Below are 21,529 nucleotides of genomic sequence, written 5' to 3'. Positions count from 1 at the left end.
AGTCTAGTCTAGTCTAGTCTAGTCTAATTCTAGTCTATTCTGATTCTAGTCTATTCTATTCTAAGCTATTTCTAGTCCATTCTAATTCTAGTCTATTCCTAATCTGTTCTAATTCTATTCTATTCTATTCTATTCTATTCTATTCTATTCTATTCTATTCTATTCTATTCTATTCTATTCTATTCTATTCTATTCTATTTTCATTCCATCCTATCCTATCCTATCCTATCCTATCCTATCCTATCCTATCCTATCCTATCCTATCCTATCCTGACTTTGGGCATCAGAAGATATCAAGGTCCTGCCCTTTAAACTATAGTAAGACAATGAGAGCATCAGTTACTTCTGTGTCTTTGGCTCGGGAGCGGTTAAACCCCTGAAAAACCTCAGCGGAGAAGGAAACACCGATTGTGAGGACACCTGGATTTCTGCAGCTCCCTGCGAACTCAAAATCACTCCTGCAAACACACAGATGTGGCGCTGGGGCTCCTTCCAGCTCCACGTGCCAATGCAATGCTCCAAATCTGCCCAAATCGTGGCCAAAATGCCCAAATCCTGGCCCAAATCCGCCCGGATCCTGCCCAGCCGCCCTGTTCCATATTCATCACGCGAGTTCCGTGAGCAGAGTCTGGTTTTGAATGTTAATTGTTGCAGTTTATTAGGATGATAGTCAGGATTCAATGTGCAAATAGTGCCGTTTATGGCCGGATTCGTGGGCAGATCTCAGGATTTAAATCCAGAACTGCTTTGCTTCCCAGCAACTCTCTCGTTTTTTCAGGCAACTGTTGGATGACTTTCCCACCTTGTCCTCAAGAGCCCGTCCTGCAGGGTGATGCTGAAGCAGGATTACAGCCTAATTTCTAGAGCTGGATCTATATGGCACATCCCAGAAGCCCGGTGCTTCTCCCTAGGGCACCCCTGAGTGACGCTATTGGTCTTTCTCTGGGTGCTCCAGCTGCTGGGCGGGATTAAACTCAAGTTTTTATTGCCAAGGCTCTTTCAGATCTGCAGGGCTGGGCCCAGGTGGGTCCCACGGCCTCGCTGCCAGGGATGCTGGGGATGCCAGGGCTATAAGGGATGTAGAGGGTACAGGGAATGCAGGTGATGCTGGGGATGCCAGGGATGCAGACGATGCTGGGGATGCAGGGGATGCCAGGGATATAAGGGATGTAGGGGATGTCAGGAATGCAGGGGATGCCAGGGGGGTGGCAGGGATGCCAGGGATGCAGGGGATGCCGGAGGGTGCCGGGGATGCAGGGGATGCCACAGCTCCCAGGGATGCAGGGGATGCAGGGGATGCTGGGGGTGCCAGGGATATAAGGGATGCAGGGCATGCCAGGGATATAAGGGATGTAGGGGATACAGGGAATGCAGAGGATGCTGGGGATGCAGGGGATGCCAGGGATATAAGGGATGTAGGGGATACAGGGGATGCCAGAGATGCAGAGGATGCCGGGGGGTGCCAGGGATGCAGGAGATGCAGTAGATGCTGAGGATGCAGGGGATGCCACAGCCCCCAGGGATACAGGGGATGCAGGAGATGCTGGGGATGCAGGGGATGCCACAGCCCCCAGGGATGCAGGCGATGCAGGGGATGCCAGGGATGCAGGCAATGCAGAGGATGCCAGGAATGCAGGGGATGCCGGGGGTGCCAGGGATGCAGGGGGTGCCAGGGGTGCAGAGGATGCCAGCAGCGACCAGGGGTGCAGGGGATGTCAGGGATACAGGGGATGCCAGGGGGTGCCAGGGATGCAGGGGATGCAGGGATGCCGGGGATGCTGGGGTTGCCAGCAGCTCCCAGGGGTGCAGGGGATGTCAGGGATACAGGGGATGCCAGGGGGTGCCAGGGATGCAGGGGATGCTGGGGTTGCCAGCAGCTCCCTGGGATGCAGGGGATGTCAGGGATGCAGGGGGTGCCAGGGGTGCAGAGGATGCCAGCAGCTCCCAGGGATGCAGGGGATGCAGGGGGTGCCAGGGGTGCAGAGGATGCCAGCAGCTCCCAGGGATGCAGGGGATGCAGGTAGATCCCAGATCTGCAGGCAGGTCCCAGAACTGCAGCCGCTGCCGCCCATCGCTTGAGCTGCACCGACCTCTAGAGGCTTCAGCCCCAATTGCCGCCTGGGCCGGGGAGGGGGGAAAGGGGGATTTTGGGGATTTCCCCGGGAAGGGAAGGCCTGGAGGGCGGGCAATGCCGGTTGTGTCTCCTGCAGTCTCTTATCTGGTGTCCTGGCTTTTTCCTTGCAAAAGAAAACAAATAATAATAAAATAAAAGAGATAGCGTAGGGATGTTAAAACCCCAGAGCACTAACCCTGCCTGTTCTACACACACAACAACGCTCGTTTCTGATTTTCTTTCCAGCAGGAATGTGTTCACACACCGGTTTTGGTTGAACTTTTGGGTACTAAGTCTGATTTGTAACTCACGCATGTTATTTAGTTGCGACAGCTCCTTAAAGACGAGGCCGTTCCCTGGGATTCCTCCTCCTCTCCAATCTTTGTGACATAAAATAACCAGTGTAACCAGTTAAACCATTTAATCTCAGTTGGAAAGGCAAGAGCAGCAGGATGGGGGCACCAGGTCTACCAAGGTTTGCAGCTCTGGGTTTCCCTCCTGCTGCTCTTGGTTTCCAGATGGAAAAACAACAAGGTGCAGTTAAATAGTTGCTATTCAGAGTAACCTTTCTTCTAACAGAGCTGTAGCTGCTCCTACGTGAAATATTACCATCAAGAAGAGCCTTTTAAAGCCACTTCTGGTTGTAAGAGTCGTGTGAAGAGGAACGTCCTGGTGTTTTCATCTCCCAAATGAGGCTGCGTTGTTCAATACGAGTCACTCACGTCCCCGAGATCAGTAATTACACGAGTCTGGGATTAGAACTAGCATGAAGTGGTGTTAAACTTGACCCGTTCTCACTGGGGATGTGTTTTCACTCACCTTCGCTCAAGGGCCAAACCCTTCCCTTGTGTCCCCAAAAGCCCCTCGGCCGTGTGGCGTCCTCATGGCCCCAAAAAGCCATTTTCAGGAAATGCGGCAAATAACGGTCATTTGTTGGGAATGCGGCTTCTTTCCCGTCTTCTTAGTTCCGGGCTCCATCTTTTCCAGTCCCAGTTTAACCAGTATCCGGCCAAGGGAACACTGGGATACGAACGGGAACATACGACTCTACCCACAACACAAGTTTGCAGCTGCTTGGAATATAATCATTTATTTCTCTTTACAGTGATGACGGAAGAATGTGCAGGTGCTTTCACCCATAGGTATAAAAATCTGTTTATATACAGAGTCACAAGAATCCTTAATTGGGAAATGGTTCTGTTCTCCTGATCCGGCCTTTCTAAAAACCACAGGAAAACCCAATCTTTAGGACAGGCAAGAGAATTCCAGTAGGTTTGCAACCTGGCATCAAAAGCTCAGCTTTAGATTAAGGGTAACGTTTGATACTTAAAAAAGGACTTGAAGTCATAGGACACAAAATAAAGTTGCTTTTCAAATAAGATATATACATCAAAAATAGGAGTCTACAAAAGGCCTTGGTTTTAATGCTATTAGAAAGCTATAAATGTGCATGGGTCCTTTTCTTCTTAGAACGAAAGACCAAAGGAGAAAGTGCCTCTGTCTTCTGGAAGTTCCTCCTGGGACAAGTCAGTTAAAAGTACCTGTAAAAGAGACAAAGAATAAGAAATAAAGAAGGAAATAAGCCCTTTTGGAGAAGGAAAGGCTGATGGTTGCATTAATTCCAATTTTAAGCCAATAAGCAGCTCAGGCGCGGAGGAAACTCGAGATCTACTGATCCCACTGATTCCTGCAGAACCAGCGCGGAAATAAACACGGCTATGACTCCATTATGAATTCATTATTTTATGCTCCATTAAAAATCCAAATTGACAATTGGATTCTAAAATAAGTTTGAAATTTCGCAGCGAAACCAACGCTGTTTCTTTCACGTCCTCCATAAACAGACTTTGATAGGGGAATTACTCAGGGATCAAGAGTTTAATAGCAATTAGGTGCAAGTTAAAGTAATTAGGAGATGCCAGGAGCCTGAGAAACATCAAGATGTGTGGTCTGTCTGTGGCCAGTGAACAACAGTGGCAAAAAGCTCAAAAAGATCCAATTTGCCTTTATGTTGCATGGATGAGGAATAAAAACGACCGTGCATGAGAAACATCCTTCTGAGAAGGATGCCAAACATCAGCCACTTGTGTGATTTTACTCAATCCAACTCAAAAGACCGGAAGGCGGCGGGTTTCTCTGCTTCATCCTTTGAATACGAAGCCCCAGAATGAAGCAGGAGCGCGTGTGATGCGTTACCTGATTTCTTTTTACGCCTCGTCTCCGTTATCCATCTCCACCTCCATGTCCTTCGTGGTGTCAGCCGCTCGGGACAAAATATCCGCCATCAGCGCCTCCTCCAGCTTCTTGCGCACTTGCTGCACCCGCTCTTCTTGTTTCCTAAGGGCAAAAGGGGCAGAAACGTCAACTCTTGGAGGTGGGAACATCCTATTCACATCAGGATTGACTTCGGATAAATGTAATTCCGATAAAGCAGATCCCGTTGAGGACACTTGTCTAACAAAGGCTGGATCAAGAATGGAATGTCAACGTCCCTTGAACACAGTTCTGGTCACTGAAGCTTTGAAATGTATTAATATCACCTGGAAAAGCCCTAAGTTTCACATATCTAGTGAAACATCCATCCTCCCTTTGTCAAAAGAGTGACAGTGAGGAAGAGTTTACCTCCTCAAAGCTGATATTTAAGAAAATAAAGCAAAATCCTGAAGCAAAGAGCTGGGAATTGGGTCATTTTATAGCGTAACACGAGCTCTGCAGATGTTTCAATGATCTTTAGTATCCAGGAGATAAATGAGTAGATGGGGGTGTGCTCTGCGTATCACATCCCATCTCCCGCCTCAAGAGAGCGCATTAGCCACAAAGTTACAGGGGAAAAGTCTTCTTTCCTTCCTCAAAATTACACCTGAGATCAACAAATTAACCCGACCAAACCAGGAACGAGAAGGAAAAAAGCCAATACGGACCATGACTTAATGTTCGGGGCGCTCTCTTGGGAAGGGAAATAGGGATTGCGACTCACGGCTTTGGGAGTATTTGATATTGTTGTTAAAGAGGGGAGGCGGGTTTTTGCTTGGTGGCTTTTCTGAGCGCTACCTGATGTCGTCGTCCGTGACGATGAAAGCTTTGCAGAGGGGCTGCGATGTGTTGAGCCAGACGGCCGGGTTCTTCTCGACGGCTGCCGAGAGCTGCCCCGTGATGGGCGCCGAGCTGGTGTGCAAAGCGCTGGCCACGGCCGACAAGAGCGTGTCGTCGTTGTTACCCGGCCCGACCCCTAAAATCAAGAGAACGCAGCATTTACGGGCCGGATTTCACCCACCGCATCCAGCGGCAGAGCTCTGGTCATGATGGAATTGCCACTGGAGACGTGGTTGTGTCATCTAAACGCTTCATAATGGCTTTGCAACAGCACCGTTCTTGTTCAATGGAAATAAGCGTTCAAACGGCATCGCATTTATATAATCTAAGTTTTTTGCAATCACAATTTTTTAATAAAGGTGGTCACATCATCAATTTATCGGTTGCATATTGAAATAGTGTCTTTGCGGCTCCATGGGATTAATCCACACCAGCACCCTCTTTGCTATAAGGTATTAAATTAGTTCTGGAATTAAGTATTAAATTAATTCTGGAATTAGGTATTAAATGAATTCTGGAAAATAAACACTGGAGGTTTTACCAACAAATTCCTGAGCAAACCTCGCAAGCAACAACAGAATGTTATTAATTCTGAACAAGGACTCCAACATATTTTAGATCAAGTTCCAGCACTACAAGCGCAGTTCTGATGTCTGGTTTATGACACCTGCGCTAAATGAATTAAAAATAAACCCAGTTTTGGTGACGGAGGTATTTTGTCAGCAAGAACGTTTACAGGCTGAACTTTACTTGATCTGATTGTAAACTGGAAACGTAAGAGCGTCAAACTGTGTCCTCTCGAAGCACAAAGATGGATGTGAAGGAACCGCGCTACCTTGGAGCCCTTTGGGCAGCTCCATGGATTTGATGATCTGTTCGCTGACGTCCGACGCGCTGAGCCCTTGGAGCCTCTTCTCCCAGAAAAGCTGAGAAACAGAAAACAACATGAGGAATCATTCAAAAAAACCCTCGTTCAGCTCCTAGAAATAGAACAATGAAAAACAGACAGTGCCCAGCAGGTTACAGAACAGTCACCGACGCTGTCTGAAGCCATAATGAACAAGTCATCTTAATAAGGAGGGAAGCAGGAACGTAGCGATGAATTTCCTGTGGAAAGAGCAGTCAGAAATAATTGGATTGTTCTGAAAAAGAATAAGACGTAACATTCCAACCAGGTTTGGGCTACGTGAGTGGAGTTTTCCATTTTGCACTTACCGGTGTTGGAGAATTAAAGATTATTTCTCATTCAGCAAACAAGGAAACGATAGATGAGCTTCTCTGTTGCAAGAACCACCAAATACAAACGTATTACAAGCTGCTCCTTTTCCTTCGATAAATAAAAGTCTATTTGCAATTGCTCGAGCAGTGGAAGCCTATGGGTCAGTTTTGTAGAGAGGAATCCATTCCAATCCTTTGATTTTTAAAAGGAAAGCACGTATGTTCTTAGCGTTCAAACATTCCTGAAGGGTGACTGATTTATACATAAATCAATGGAGAATGTCTAATTTAATCTGCTATTTCCTATTTACAGATTATCAAAGAGACCGGAGATGCCAACAGATGTACTTGACTGGACCCAGAAGAACCAACAATGTTTCTGGTCTGGGTGAGTTCAGAGATTTAGTTTGTCATATATAATGCTATTCAATAATCCACTCCAGTGCAATCCACTGCAAATATATGCGGCAGGAGGTAGAAAAGACAGTTTTGAATCCATTTTCAAGAGTATTTCTGGCCTCCGGGTAGACGATGTCGTAAGTAAATCCATCAGGTTTAAGCGTGAACAAAGCAAGAAGCCCCAACACCTGCAGAAGGATGTAGGATACAGATCTGGACCTTTCGGAGGCTGATCCATAAGAAACGTTTGATTTGCAGCACCGTTCCATTTGATCCAGCGAGGTACAGAACTTGACAGGCACACGACTCCAATGTCAGTGATTGCACAAAAGATTTACTGCCTAGAATCATTTCAAATGGTTCCAGGACTGCCCCTGATTCACATCGACTGCTGAGGAATATCCAAATCTCACCTACTGCTACATCTAGTGGCCTTTTTGCTAAGTAGGAACCTGCCTTTTAAAAATCCAAAGCATTACTCTTAAATTCATTAAGGATGTATCGTACCTTATCGAAACGCACTCGGAAGCAGCAAAACTAACCATGAAGAGGATGTTAAAACAAGGCGTTTGGTTTTTCCCTTTCCCTGTAGGGCCTAATAAGAATCTCTCAGGATTTCTTTCCTTACGCTGGTTTAACAGTGGAGTCTGTGAGGTTAATAAACCCAAACTCATAGAAATAGTAAGAAAACCTCTCTTGAGTAAGCTTATGGAAAGGCAGAATATTCTGTGCATGTTGATGCTTGAAAAATAGACATTAAAGCAGCTTGAAGAAAACTGCAATTAGATCAGCTATTTAGGAACTTATAGATATTCTTATCATTTGATTAGATACGAAGAATTTGAGAAATTATGTGGATTGACCAGTATTTGAAGAAAAGTCACTTAGAGGAAGAAGGCTGATGGGCACAAAGATTTGGCGCGCTAATCGCCAGATTTACCTATAGGAAGATGAAAGGTGAGCTGGTATGGATTTCTCTTTCCAAGAACTACCACAGGCTTTGCTGTTTAAAGAAGAGCTGCTGCCAAACATCCTCCCTGCCAACGCCAACCGGCGCGTCTGCTCGCTCCGAGGTCACGGAAAACCCTCCTGGCTGCCAAAGAACTCCAGGACTCGTTTATTTTGCTCTCTAATTAAGGAGGATTTGCAGGGAATTCTGGTTCGACCGTCTTTTGGAAAGGGAGGCACGATAGAAGCGCATAAAGTGGAGATGGAGATCTAGAACTACAGAAGCAACAATTCCTTAAGGGATTCAGGCTAAGGATTGAAGAAACAGGGAGGAGAGGCACTGATGGAGTTTATACACAAATAGGCAATAAATACAGTCAGTGTTTCAGCATTCACTTGGATATCTACCATGGATATATTTACAGGAACGCTTGCACAGCTGAGGATGAGATGAGAAGACTGCGATACGCCTGAGGATTATTTATGGAAGGAAAACACAGGCTTTATCTGGAGGGGAGAGAATCCAAATACATTTGCAAGGCTGCGTTTGTCCAGACATTGTATCTCACGTCATGAAAACCAAGCAAAGATGGTATCTATTAATACTGATGCTCCAGCTAGCGAGTAAAGCAGAATAAAACAGCCCGTTCTGCCCATTTTTTACCGGATGGTCATTCTCAGAAGACAAGGGATGAACTCCTGGAAGTTCCTGACGCACAAAGTGCAGCAGTTGAAAACGAAAACCCAAAGAAGGTGAATTCAATGTGCAATGATGCATCTTTTAGATGTGAACGCGATGGGCTTACACGGCCCCCGCTGGACTTCACGGAACCAATAGCTGAGACCACCGAGTGTTGCTACGAGACATCGCAACAAGATGATCCAAACAGCTCGATATTTCTTCTCTCTCACCTGAATTTAGAGGATGCAGAGTCTAAATTCCTGATGTTACGTCTTACAAGAACAGCATTTGAGGTGTTGGAAAGCGCAATATTAGACACGGATTCAAAGGAAACGGGGTGAAACGTTAGTGATGCGTAAGTGTGCAAAATACGGCTCTGCGTTTTCTACCCATCCCTGCACTCCTAGGACAGAATTAGGTGTTTCAATTTGATGGTAATAACGCTACAATTAAAAAATACCAGTCAGACTTAAAAGTGATCCCTCAATGGAATATACACCACATTATCTAGGTGATCATTCATCATCTGTCGATGATATCGAGAAAAGCAGCTACAGGAGAGCTTGTGTGAAATGAGTTGATGCCACTATGCTTTGTATTATAGTGAAAAAGAGAGATTAAAATACAGTTTTTATTGATTTCCCACAAAGTTCTTCTATATAAAAGAGAGAGATTACTTCTTGATCACCATATATTTTAGAGAAACTTCTACTAAGAAGCTGCACAACTTTATTTGACGTCTAATGGTGACACTACAGCCTGTATCTGGATTTCAAGAATATGATGAAGAAAATTTTGCATTAAGAAAAACTGTTTCCATATGAATTGTGATTTCTAGAAGTAACCTCCAAGATGGGAATTCCCATCTGGAATTGAAGCGCGGATGAGCAGTGACAATGGAAATGGAAATGTCCAGTTCTTACCTGTCGCGGCTGCTCCGTCACTCGCTGCGGATCCGATCGCACTTTGTTACTGGGGTGGTTGGTCACTTTGGTGACGGGCTGTTTGAAAATCGAGGCGGTTTGTCTGATGGGTAAAGTTGTGTTTAAGTCTGGTTTCCCCTGTTAATCAAAGGAAAAAAGGGGATTAATAAAAACGCTACAGAAAAATGACACAAATTAATGTTGGATTCGCTCTCTTCTATAGACGTGCCCTCTTCTTTGGGAAAAGATACAGCTTTGCCATCAGGTGTCAAACCCAAACTCCAAAGCATCATGAAAATATGTTTGTAGGCAACCGTTTCTAGAGCTCCACGTCTTAAAGAACAGCAGCTTCCTATAGAGCTTTGGTCACAGATCTGCTAAGCGATTCCTACATCAGATAATCCTTAAAGCAGTAATTTAGTCTGGAATGAAAAGAAAACTGTCTCAAGTGTTTTGGCAAAGCTGGATTTTAGCAGCTTTGGGAACCGATGATTCCCAAGCATCAGATAGAACTTTACCAAGAATATCTCGCCCCACATCAAACCCTTTGGCCCTTGGAGATATTAGAGCGAGTATCTGGAATTCTCCCCAAAGCTCCCAGACTGATGAAGAAATACAATTCTACAACATGCCCTACACTTCATAGCGTCCAGCAACCAGAGAAACGGCCGTTCGATCAGCACCGAAGTCGCAAGACGGATGGTTTCGCCGACGAACCTTCCTCACGCCGCGGCACTTAATTCACAAACTCCATCCGCCTTCCCTCGTCTTGTGACACCGAGTTCAAAGGAGCATTTGAAGCTTTGAAGTCCATGCCCCTGGGGCATTCTGTGCTAAAACGGCAATTAAAATGGCCCAAATGAAGAATATTACAGAGGCATCTGTAATAAATCCGGTTTAGCCAACATTTCTAGAGCAAAGGGCTTTGTTTTAAGGCCGTGAAAAATAGTTACAAGTTCCTTTTGGCCTGTAATGTGACTTCAAGAGAAGTTAAAACTAAATCCATTGAACTTTGGATAGTAAAAAGGGAGGGTTCTTCAGGCAAATTGTATTCAGAGAAACTCTCTTTGGCAACAAATCATAAGCTACCTCTAAGATTTATTTGTGACAAAGAGCTTCCAGTAGAAGAATAAAGAATAGAAATAAGTCATAAAGATCCCTACAACCAAACTTTCCTGAAGAACAAAAAGCTCCTCTGAGCTTTCTATATAAAACAATATCTGTTACTAATATAATCTATATGGTCGGACACGGATTATTTCATTTCAGATGGCGATTAAGCTCCAAATCTGTGGACAAACCTACGAACCAGAGGCAGACTGGGGGCTGGACTCATAGCGCAAAATCAAATCCCTTCAGATAGCAGAAATATCCACGTCCCGTGCTCATTTTCACTCATTAGGAGTATTTGATGCTCCAACAACAGTTTCCAAAGGAACTTCAATCCACCGCCTGTATTTCCAGAAGCACCAATGTGCCCCAGGCCTTTTAAATCCTTTAACCTAAAGAGTCACTTATCACCAGACAGCACGTTTAATGAGTATTTGCTATTATATTTTCAACAGAAATAACAGATAAGCGTGTTTTTTAAGCAGAATGCTGTATCTACGGGGCTCACATCCAACTGTATTCCTTATTTCATTGCACTTCCAATCAGTAAAGCAACTTGATTTGCGAGCGGAATGTGAACACAATTACACAGAAAACAATGGCAAGATAGGTTGAAATAAACTCCCCCTGTGGCTCTGCCATAAATAAACCTATCAAATATATGTATTTATTGCCAATAATGATAAGGATGCACAACGCTAAGGCTGGAAATATGTCGCTAGAAGAATATTTCCATGTCATTTACACCGCTGGACATGATCACAAAATTAAGAGTGTTCGTTAGCAAATATTCTCCTCGGTTCCCTTTTAAGCCGGCATTAGTACGTTAGGCTTGGCCTTGAGTTCTAGTCTGCTCCTGATGAGAATCTCAGAAATGAGAATGATGGCAATTTCCATCCAAACCTCATTGCCCAGACACGTCCCAGCACGAAGCCTCCAGAATTAACATAGGTTGCTAGTCCTCCTTGAAACAGAAGGGGAGCCCAAGAATTTAGGAATATTAGCGGTAAATGGCTTGTACAAAGCCAAACAAGCCATAAAATAGGAGCGAGTTTATACCCAAACCTGCCTGTGCAAGGAGAAAATCACAATCATCTCAGTGTCTGGGGAAATCAACTTCAGGAATAAGGTAAAATCTCCTTTTTAATATCCCAGGAATAAGGCCAAAAGTTCTTGAAAGCTCAGGAGTCACAGATTGAGTCGTTTAGAAATAATAAATGTTAATTACCTAAAAAAAAGCGGGGTTTTGATTTCTAATCTTGGATTTAACAGAGCTACTGTGAGCCACGTTCTAGTGATCTAAGCTGATAGGACTACACAGACTCATTTAGCTTTTATATACCATGCGTTGTAATTTCTGCTCATGCAAAAAGCCCAACCAAAAGCTCTCCTTGGACTGCTCCCAAATATGACATTATTTGAAAGGCTATGGGAAGAAAACATTCAATAATTCGAATATAAAGGGATCGGCATGAAACACACGGTTCCCGCGTCACAAACAGCAGCCGACAAACCCACCAGTGCGCGAGACCCAGCGATAACTTGTTTGGTGTTTTAATAACTATTGGAGATTAGAAATCCTGAAGAAAACATTGCGGGTTGTTCCAGAAACCCTTTCAACCTGTTGTGTGAGGTTTCTAAAGTTTGGCCGGGAATATATTATCTGAGAGTCAGATAAACGTGTTTGTCATGGTCCTACGTGCTACCTGTACGCTACTTCATCTACTAGCCACGTCTTCTTCAAAAGGATACACCGTTCTCCAAAAAGAAACAGACAACAATCATCAGATCAATTGAGAACAACTCAATCTTAAGCAGAAAAGTGCCCGGCCTTGTTAAGCTCCAGAGCTACACCCAAGTTTAGGCAGAGAAATGGGTTTGCCTCAGAAAACAAGTGTCCCGGCACACGAAAAACATGACCTATCCCGTCTCAGAACAGGGAGATGACCATAGAAATGTGAAGCCTCGCGCGGGGGAATCTCTCGGTGTCACCAACGTGAGCTTTTCCCGTTTAGAACGTCGCTCAGCCCTGAGGTTCTTAGTCCCAAGCCAAGTCCTGAATTACTCCAACCTTCCATTCATGCGTAACCTCTTGGTAGTAGCAGAGTGTTCCTTCTATTCATCAATTTGCGTCTCTAGCGCTACTCAAAATTAAACATACATGTACATCCTAGCAGCGAGCTGCTTTACGCAGAAAAGAAACGGCTAAATGAGCTACAGGAAAGGGAATTCTTAGGATATCCTTAAACACAGTAGTTACTAACAAACCTTATTTTGATTGAGAGAATCATTCCTTAGTTTCTGTTTGTTCTTCTGCAATTTACTGGGCATCATCTTTCCCGTTCTGAAGTCAAAACTGCTGAGATCAACAGTGTTTCCCAGGTATCTTGCCAACTGAGGCTTGCTTCTGAACTTCTTACCACTTGGACTAAAAAGAAGAAAACACTTTAGTATGTTTCGTCGTACAAGAGGATACAACCTTGACGTCTTATAACAGGGTTTATACCTTGTTAAACACCTACAAAGTTTCCGTTATCTCTGTTCCACGTGGCACGTGTCGAGTAGCGCCCGATCTCTGCGTATCCGCTCCCATCCTTTGCGTGGGATTTATTTGATAGAGTATTTCAGGCTGTGGGATACGCTATGCCTAGGGACGCTGGCTTAGCTAAACTGTTCTTTTAGAAGAACTGGAAATATGACACAAGTGCGGGATCCTCTCTGCAGCAATGGCAAGACCCTGGGCGAGGTTTAAGCTCAGGTTGAGCCAGACTCAACAGCAACCCTTGTCGGCTCTGGCTGGGGATGCGAGGAACGGGGCGCCAAGCAAGCAAGCGGCAAGCGAGACGGTGCAGAACGGGAAACAGGCCCGGAGCTGCCACTGTGGCCGGTACAAAGGAAATGAGCTGCAGGGAAGGGATTTAAATCAGTTCCAATGAGGGAATTATGATTACGCCCAAGTGCCAGGTGATGCTTTTGAGTAACGTCAGGAAATACCCAATTTCCACCTACCAATGGTGGAGCTTTCTATCCCCCCATCCCAAGCACACACGGTGCACACGCTGTCTGCGCTACATATACATTTAATGCACGCCTATTTTCACTGACCTCACTGTAGACTTACAAACAAGTCTCTATGCAAGTCATTGCTAATTAGGGCTTGATTGCCAAGAGCTCGGTTCACTTGAAGGGCCAATGGTGTTGCCCCCAGACTTATAAGCTCAGCAGAAAATGAAGTCTCAAGAATTGCTACGTAAACCTCGGCCTGCAAGCCCAGTTTGTGACAACAGAAAACGGTGAAACACCCCTCATGGGAAGTCAACAGACCCTTCATCTCGTGCACATTTCTATCTATTAAAACAAGCGTCAAAATCCTCCCAGCAGCTGAAAGGCAAAGGGTTGCAGAGTGCTTTTCACGCCACTTCCTTTCTGCAGCAAACTAGCCAAGGGTTTTGTTGTCTCCACTTTTCTAAAGGTTTTAACTCAAAAGCACCTTGAGGCGAGAACAGAACAACACGTATTGAATTCTGGGAAAAACACCTAACGAAGCCAAACAATTTTCAAAGGCATTTCAACGGATCCAGAAATATGGAAAGTCGTAATTACCGAGAGGTAAAAGGTGGGGGAAAGAGACTTAAAACAGATCGCAATCTGCAACTAAACCTCCTCAAGGATGGGCGTGGGAGGGCAAAAACCCACCCCACAGAGATACAGACAAACGTCCCACCACAAAACTCTTTGCTGCTTCTCAGAAAGGCAGAATGGCAGCTGCGCTTTGAGCCAAACTAAACACAAGCCCGGTTTTATTTCAGATAGTGGAGATTAAGCCCTTGGCTTGGGAACGGGAGGAAAAATTCCGCGCTGAAGGTCAGAGACGGAGCAAGTTTCTTGTGGGGCAAGTAAGTGGAAATAACCTGAGCTGCTGTATTTCGTTATTATTCAGGCACCTATAAGAAAAAGATCAGGATTAAACGTTGTCAAGAAATGCGGCCACCATTCAGAAATTCCATTCTTTCCATATTTAATATTCACAGAATCACAGAATCACAGAATCGACTGGGTTGGAAAAGACCTCAGAGATCATCGAGTCCAACCCTTGGTCCATTCTCGAGGCCTTGTTTGTTTGATTGCTTTTTCCGTAATGCAAAGCAAAGCAGACGGTCCAATATTCCATACGGATCATTGGTAGGTCTGATATTAAACATGATTTCGATGCACAGCACAAAATCAGATATTAATTAATTAGACGGGTGCAAGAACATCATCCCTCTAAGTCCATTAGTAGCTCATGACAACCAAGAAGCACTTGTTCTATCATAACCTACCCCTGTCTTCACCTCACACCTTAATGATTTTACCACACCTGGAGGATTCATTCTCCAGCTCCAATGAAATCCAGTGACACACAAAACGTTATTTCCACCCTATTTATATTTGTTTTCACATACATTCATTGTTTTGCTACCGGTCCTGTAGTTGTTTCCACTTCCAACCCTGTCAAACCAAAGTAACACCTCGATTGCTGAATCGGTCCCGGATTATGTTCCGTCTCTGAGCTGCTCAAGTTGCGAAGCTTCTCTGACCTGCACTGAAAGCTCCACGATGTCAAACTCAAACCAAAGGCCTTATTTGAACACCTATTAAATAATTAGCGCACACTAATGGAAAAGAATGATGTTACAGAACAGATTTAAACCAGTACGGCTACAGAAAAGCCTCCTATTTACACATCTGGGTTGAAACTACGAAAGCACGCGTTCAGTCTTTTCCTCCTAAAGGTGTTAAAACCAGGTTTATTATTATTATATTTAGTGCACTTGCGGGACTTAGTTCTTCCATAGCTGACACGTGTATCAGCACTTAATCCTGTCAAATTAAACACCGTATATTTTTCGATGGGACCAATTAACAATAACCAGTAGATCTCAAAAGAGGCGACGTGCAACACCATCTACAAACTATTATTCTGGTGATATTAACAAGGCTCAACTCACTTTGGAGGAGATTAAAAGAAGAACACGACCCTTCACCTCCAGCTTGTGCAAATTCACGTATGACACAAACGTCAGTTCTGAGGGGGCTGAAGGTGATTATGTTCTATAATGAGCTGGCAAGGAACTTGATTCAAAAGCAAGCCACTTTTCTGATGTTTCCTGTCAAGCAGCAGAGCAAGTTCATTAACGTACAAGGAAGTTCGTTTGCATTTTACCGTACTTGAGCCAAGTCTATCTGCCCCCATGCCCAGATCGAAATGCACGGCAGGTTTACAGCCCAGTGGTTTATTGAAATAACCACCTTGTTGATGACATTTAGCATTTATTCCCTTCATTTAGGAGGGTCAGGCTCAACAAATGAGTCCCATCGCGAGGTGGCCAACGCGGCCAGTTATCTGACCTAGGATGAAGAGAGCCATGAAGAGGAAGAAAGCTGCTAATTACTTTAGAAAAGGCAATTTGGGTGAAAGGCGTCTTAATTTGGCGAGCTGAGAGAGGCAAAGTGTCCCTATCAATCACCCTCCCCGCGGGTTGGGAATGGAGCCCGGGAAATGAAGGAGATTGGAAATGGATCCCAGCACCTGAGAGCGGAATAGGAAATAAAACCACAGAAATCCCACAATACAATTAATGGTTTGATCTTCAATGGGACCTATTATTGGATGGGCGCTGCCTAAAGCCTCCCAGGGAGCTGATGTCGAAGAACCAGCCCAGATTTTGTATCTGCAACTTTTGGAAGATACTTTTCCTCAATGATTTGGTTGCAAATCCTCAAATACACACTTTAAGACGCTCCAAGATTTATCGAGGAAGTCAGCGCATGAGTGGCGGAACACAACACACATTCAGGCCTTCAAAGGAGTTCAGCTCTTCATCCCAACAGCAACAAAATACATCTTTACCCAATAGTCTATATAGTTTATACCACCTGCAACTGACGGCCATCGACTGGAAGCGGCTCATTTCTAGGTTATTTCACCTTCCACTTAGGGAAATATTTGGAATGGGTTTATTATATGATTATATTCCTGTGTTTCCTAAACAACCTGAGGAGCTCCCTCGGTCACCAGTGAAGTCAGAGTTACCACTATGACTTCATCATCATCATCATCATCATTCAGTACAGGGATAAACAGATGTGTTAAGCTGAGCCTACTAGCATGGTTCAACCCTTGCTGCCCCAAACGTCATTAGGAGAGATCGCTACGGTGCGTTTTCAGACATCAACGCAAGGAATCGAGCCACGGAAATACAAAATAACACCCATTTGGCTTTTTTACGTTCTCCTTCCAACAGGGAAATAAAATGCGGCCAAAACGTTCAAACTAAAACCTAAAGATGGTCAGAGAGAGCATGATGGCAAAAGGAAATCCTCCTTAACGAAGGGCACTGCAGAATAAGATGTGACAGGGATGACCACGCAGCTATTGGCAATTATTTCTTGCACAGAAGGTGAAGTTAATTCTCAAAACTGAAACCTCCGACGAGGGCTTGTTCTGTGCTCTAATTACCTTTGGAAACGACAGAAAAATAAGGTTATGTATAACATAAGCACAACTGAGCATCACTCAGGAAGTCACGACTCGCTTTGAAAGACAAATGTAAAGGTGATTTAAAAAACCCCCCAGACTTAAACTAATCTTAATGTCACTGGAAATTCTCTGGCATCTCTCCTACTGTCAGACCGCAAAGCGAACTTCAAAGACACGTCTGTTTGCCCCGTGGGTACATCTAGACTGGAAAAGCTTTTGTAGTTAAACCGAACCACCTATTCGAGTGTCAACTACTCGGCTTTTTTAATCTCCACCAGCAAAAAAAGGCAGCGTAGCTTTTTCTCGCTTTTCCCACGAAGAGCAAATGCATCAAACCAGAATGTGAGCTTGGTGCTGTTGTAAAAGAAGCCATTTCACAGCCCGGTTTAAGAAACATTTTTCAGCAGGGGAGGGATTTTAGCGATAAAGAGGAGCTGAGGTACCAGGTTCAAAGTTCCCACTCCACTCAGACTGTTGCAGGACTTTGGAAGCAATTGAGTCTGTCTTTTTGCCAGCAGCACCCCCTACCTGAATACACTGAATAAAGAACATTGAAAAGGCATCACGATGCCAATTTACTACAGTCTTAGGCCTTACGCAAAGAGGTTACTACGAGGAGAGGCACCTGAGAATGTACTTCTCAGCTAACTTTGATTCCAACAACAAAGGGGGAATGTGGTTCATACAAGCTTGATTTAAACGAAAAATCTGCTGTTTAGCCTTAAATGTAATATCCTTCCTGTAGACAAAGTGAAAAGGCAACCTCAGAGTGTCACTCAATTCTAAAGGACTGGGTAGCGCTGAGAAGAGGAGGATCAACAAAACGCACCTCCCAGCTCACTTTGTGGGAGCTGAGTGTCCACACTGCAGCACGGACAAGACAAGAATTCTCACCTCGGTTAAAAAATCACGCCTAATCCTGGAAGTCGCTACATCTCTCCGACGCAGCCACCTCCGCGGGCCCCAAAGCAACACACGCGGAAATCTGTTCCTTCTGCCCGATCCCAATGAAGCAGCTGGAAGCCAAAGTTCCATTGGGAAGACGCACAGAGTGAAAACGCGATGCGCATTTTTGTCATTGTCCCGCAGTTGCCAAAAGCAGCGTGCTGTGACTCTTTGAGCGCTCTCGCCAAGTCCTGACTCTGCTCTTAGGGATATTAAAAGCGCACAAACCAAACCCCACTTCGTGCCCAATGACATATTTTAACATCGTAGCCTTTATTAATTTTTTGTAACCAGAGTGATGCAACTCTTTGGAATCTATTTGGCCCGCTCTACTTAGGAGATAAACCAGATTTTCATTCGGTTTAAATGCAGTGATGCTGAAATCTGTCTCAGAATGACAAGAAAAAAGAATCCCTACCCATAAAAACAGTTTCACTCCGGTTGTGCCGTGTTACCGAACACAACTTATTTCTCCAGATAGAAATGACTCCTTATGTTTCCAAACCTGTAATCTGGAGTGAAAACAACCAACTCGCAGCTACGGGTTGCCTGGTGAGTTTTTAGTTTCAATTTGGCGGCCGTTTGGCAGATGCGCAGCGCTGCAAACCAGGCTGGAAGGCGTCCGAAAATGCGCGGCGTTTATTCCTGCCACTCGCCCACGTTCCAAAGCATTCTAGAGGCAGTGATGAGCAGATTACAGTCTCGCATCTTCAACAAACATTGCGTTCAAGAGGTTTTTAAGGGGGTTCCAGGCAGCGGCAAAACAATGATGAAGGCGCCAATTGTTATGCAGAAGGGGCGAACCTCAAATCTGGGGGTTCATCTCTACAGTATTAGTGAATTATTTCCACCGCGCCCCTCTTTTCAAAACTTTATGATAATCACAGAGGTCAGGAGACTTAAAGATGTGAAGAGAGGCAAAAAACCCCCATTCTACAGAAACTACTCTAAGTGTCTCATTTTACCCGAGCAACCAGTTCACACCTTCCCAAAGCCTGACTTGCTAAAATACCACAAAGCAGCCCCGAAACAAGCGAGTTTCAAAATGCAAATAAGGTAGATTGCAACATGTATTCATCTTGCAAGAGCTGTTCTTAATTACTATTATTATTTAGACCATCACAGTAAATGAAGCTCCGTCCAATCCCTTTTGGGTTTTTTCCTAGCCTTAAGAAACCATAAAAACATGAACCTCAGGTTTTTAGTCAGCTAACTAGGGTGCCTTAATGAACTTAATGAGGTTACACATCATTCTTTGCAAAGCGAAAACTAAAACGTGGCAATACTAGAACTCACTGCATTTTTCACGTGTTTTCAGAGCTTAATTAAGAACCTGATACATAAAACACTGACCCCCCCCTATATTCTGATGGGACAAACACGCGGCTAAACCCGGAGCAAATAGCTGAAGCTACTTGGGCCTTGCACATGGAATATATCCCAACACAGTCTGGCTTGAGAAAAGCCTGGCGATTCATTCTGGAAAGAACGACCCTACGCAGAAAGTTCGGCTTAGCAATGTGCAGCAAACCGGGGCCCAACCCACAGGATTCAGACTGGAGGGCGATGGTTTTGCCGCAGAAAGAGGAGGCAGATGCAAGAGGAAAGACGGCGATGCCAGCTGCCGCCCCGGCATGTGCCGCAAAATCAGCGCACGGCAAGGCAGGCCAAGGCGGGAAGGCAAAACTCGCCTAAAAGAAGTTTTTCAATGGGATTCATTCAAAAAGCTCATGAAAAAATCAACGTGCCTCCTCCGCATCGTTTAGCGAATTTGAATTTCCTTTAGCAGCAACACGTGATGGGTCAAATGACGCCAGATTTGGCGCTGCCGGATACCGAGTTTTCCATGAGCTGGTATCTGAGAGGCAGCGAGCGTGACTTGTCCAGCGGAAAGACCGAGTCCATTCATTGCAAGGAGAGGAGCCTGCGAGGCCTGCTCAGCAACAGCGGGGTTAGCGAGAGGTTTCAGGTGTGGTTCACCAGATGCGCACAGAGCTATAAATAGAGGAGCTGTGGGGAAGAGGTTAGACCTGGCAGCAGGCTGGACTTACAGAAGCAAGACTGCAGAATGCAGGTGGTTTCTGTCTCCAGAAAAGAACTAGATTTCGGTTTCTGAAAGCAAGCGGGAGGGCGAAGCAAAATCAGGTTGCTGTTGCTTCTCTTGGTTTTACTGTAACCTGTGCAGTAATAACGAGAACGTTTCGCAGCAGTCGAGACCTCTCCAGTTTTCACGTGCTTTTAGCTTTGCTAAAATTTCAACCGTTATTACCAATGGTAAGCTCCCTACTTAATTCAGTGTGGTGTGTTGTGTCCTGACCTAACGATTTTGGGAGGACATTCGGGGTACACTGACTTAGTTTGAATGCAGCGGGGTGTTGTCTTTAGGCTGATCCTGGAAAAGCCAGGCTTGGGAGGGGTGGCATGGGCCAGCCTGCAGCACCACTGTCCCAAAGGAAAAGCGTGAGGCTGCTCCCCCACAACGGCCGCGGGCAGAGGGACCGGCCTGACAGCCGGGGCAGGGACCGGCCTGACCCCCCTGACAGCCGGGGCAGGGACCGGCCTCACCCTGACAGCCGGGGCAGGGACCGGCCTCACCCCCCTGACAGCCGGGGCAGGGACCGGCCTCACCCCCCTGACAGCCGGGGCAGGGACCGGCCTCACCCCCCTGACAGCCGGGGCAGGGACCGGCCTCACCCCCCTGACAGCCGGGGCAGGGACCGGCCTCACCCCCCTGACAGCCGGGGCAGGGACCGGCCTCACCCCCCTGACAGCCGGGCCATGGCGGGAGGGGGGAAGCGGAGCCCCTGAGCCGCCGCCTGGCAGCCGAGCGGCGGCGGGAGGGGAGGGGAGGTGAGGCAGGGCAGCGGCGCCTCCCTGCCAGGCGGGCGGCAGGAGGGGACCGGCCCGCTGACAGCCGGGAGGGGAGCGGGGCCTGCCGGGCGGGCGGCAGGAGGCGAGCGGGACCCTCGGGGAGCAGGTGTTGGGGTCGGGGGGGAGAACCGACCCCGTCCCGCCGGGGGAGCGGGGCTGTCACGGCCCGGGCGGCACGCACCTGAAGTAGTAGACATCGCTCTTGCCGGCGCTGAGGCCCGACTTGCGGATCACCTCTTCCTTCTTCCAGCCCGGGGGCAGCGCGGGGCAGTCCATCCTGCCCTGCTTCTCCATGCACCGGGGCGCGGGGCCCGAGGCGGCGGCGCGGGGGGACGAGGGACGAGCGGGGAAGGGGCTCGGCCGGCCCCCGGCGCTCGCAACAAGAGCGTTATTGTTCGGGGACGCGGCCGGGGCCGGGACCCCCTGGCGATGGCGGCCGCTGCGCGCTGCTCGGCGCCAGGAGCGCGGGCTGCGCGCGCAGCCGGCGGAGCCTTCGCCAGGCGCCCGCTTCCGCGGCCGGGCCCCGGAATCGGTGTCAGCGGCGCTGCCAGCGGGGCGCGGCGCGGCCTAGAGCGGCCGCAGCGGCCGAGCCGAGGGAGCGCCGGAGGCGGGGCGGGCAGGGGCGCGGGCAGGGGCTGTCCCCGGCGGCGGCTTCGGGCGCCTGAGGGCTCGGCTGCGGGAGCGCGGAGCGGAACCGCGGCGGC

At 46.7% G+C, this 21,529-nt stretch overlaps 1 protein-coding gene across 1 annotated transcript; it reads right to left on the bottom strand.

Annotated features, from left to right (window-relative positions):
- Positions 1-3,176: 3,176 nt before the first annotated feature.
- On the bottom strand, positions 3,177-21,345 carry LOC135577383 (methyl-CpG-binding domain protein 2). Its single transcript, XM_065046795.1, has 7 exons — positions 21,007-21,345; positions 12,755-12,914; positions 9,377-9,514; positions 6,042-6,132; positions 5,165-5,342; positions 4,310-4,450; positions 3,177-3,654 (listed from the first exon to the last, which is right to left on the bottom strand). The coding sequence occupies exons 1-6, from the start codon at positions 21,117-21,119 to the stop codon at positions 4,321-4,323; spliced, it is 810 nt and encodes a 269-aa protein (XP_064902867.1). The 5' UTR covers positions 21,120-21,345; the 3' UTR covers positions 3,177-3,654; positions 4,310-4,320.
- Between the last annotated feature and the right edge of the window lie 184 nt (positions 21,346-21,529).

The sequence above is a fragment of the Columba livia genome, chromosome Z, assembly GCF_036013475.1.
Source record: "Columba livia isolate bColLiv1 breed racing homer chromosome Z, bColLiv1.pat.W.v2, whole genome shotgun sequence".
In the NCBI taxonomy this organism is placed as follows: domain Eukaryota; kingdom Metazoa; phylum Chordata; class Aves; order Columbiformes; family Columbidae; genus Columba; species Columba livia.
The sequence above is the reverse complement of the archived record's forward strand: the minus strand, read 5'-3'. Positions and strand labels throughout refer to the sequence as shown.

Bases quoted from the DNA above. Each gene is read 5' to 3' on its own strand.
- LOC135577383 (XM_065046795.1), bottom strand. From the start codon at position 21,119: ATGGAGAAGCAGGGCAGGATGGACTGCCCCGCGCTGCCCCCGGGCTGG. The intron at 9,515-12,754 runs GTTTGTTAGTAA...TTTGATTAACAG, and splicing joins ATTCTCTCAATCAAAATAAG to GGGAAACCAGACTTAAACAC. The intron at 6,133-9,376 runs GTAAGAACTGGA...TCTGTTTCTCAG, and splicing joins TGACGGAGCAGCCGCGACAG to CTTTTCTGGGAGAAGAGGCT.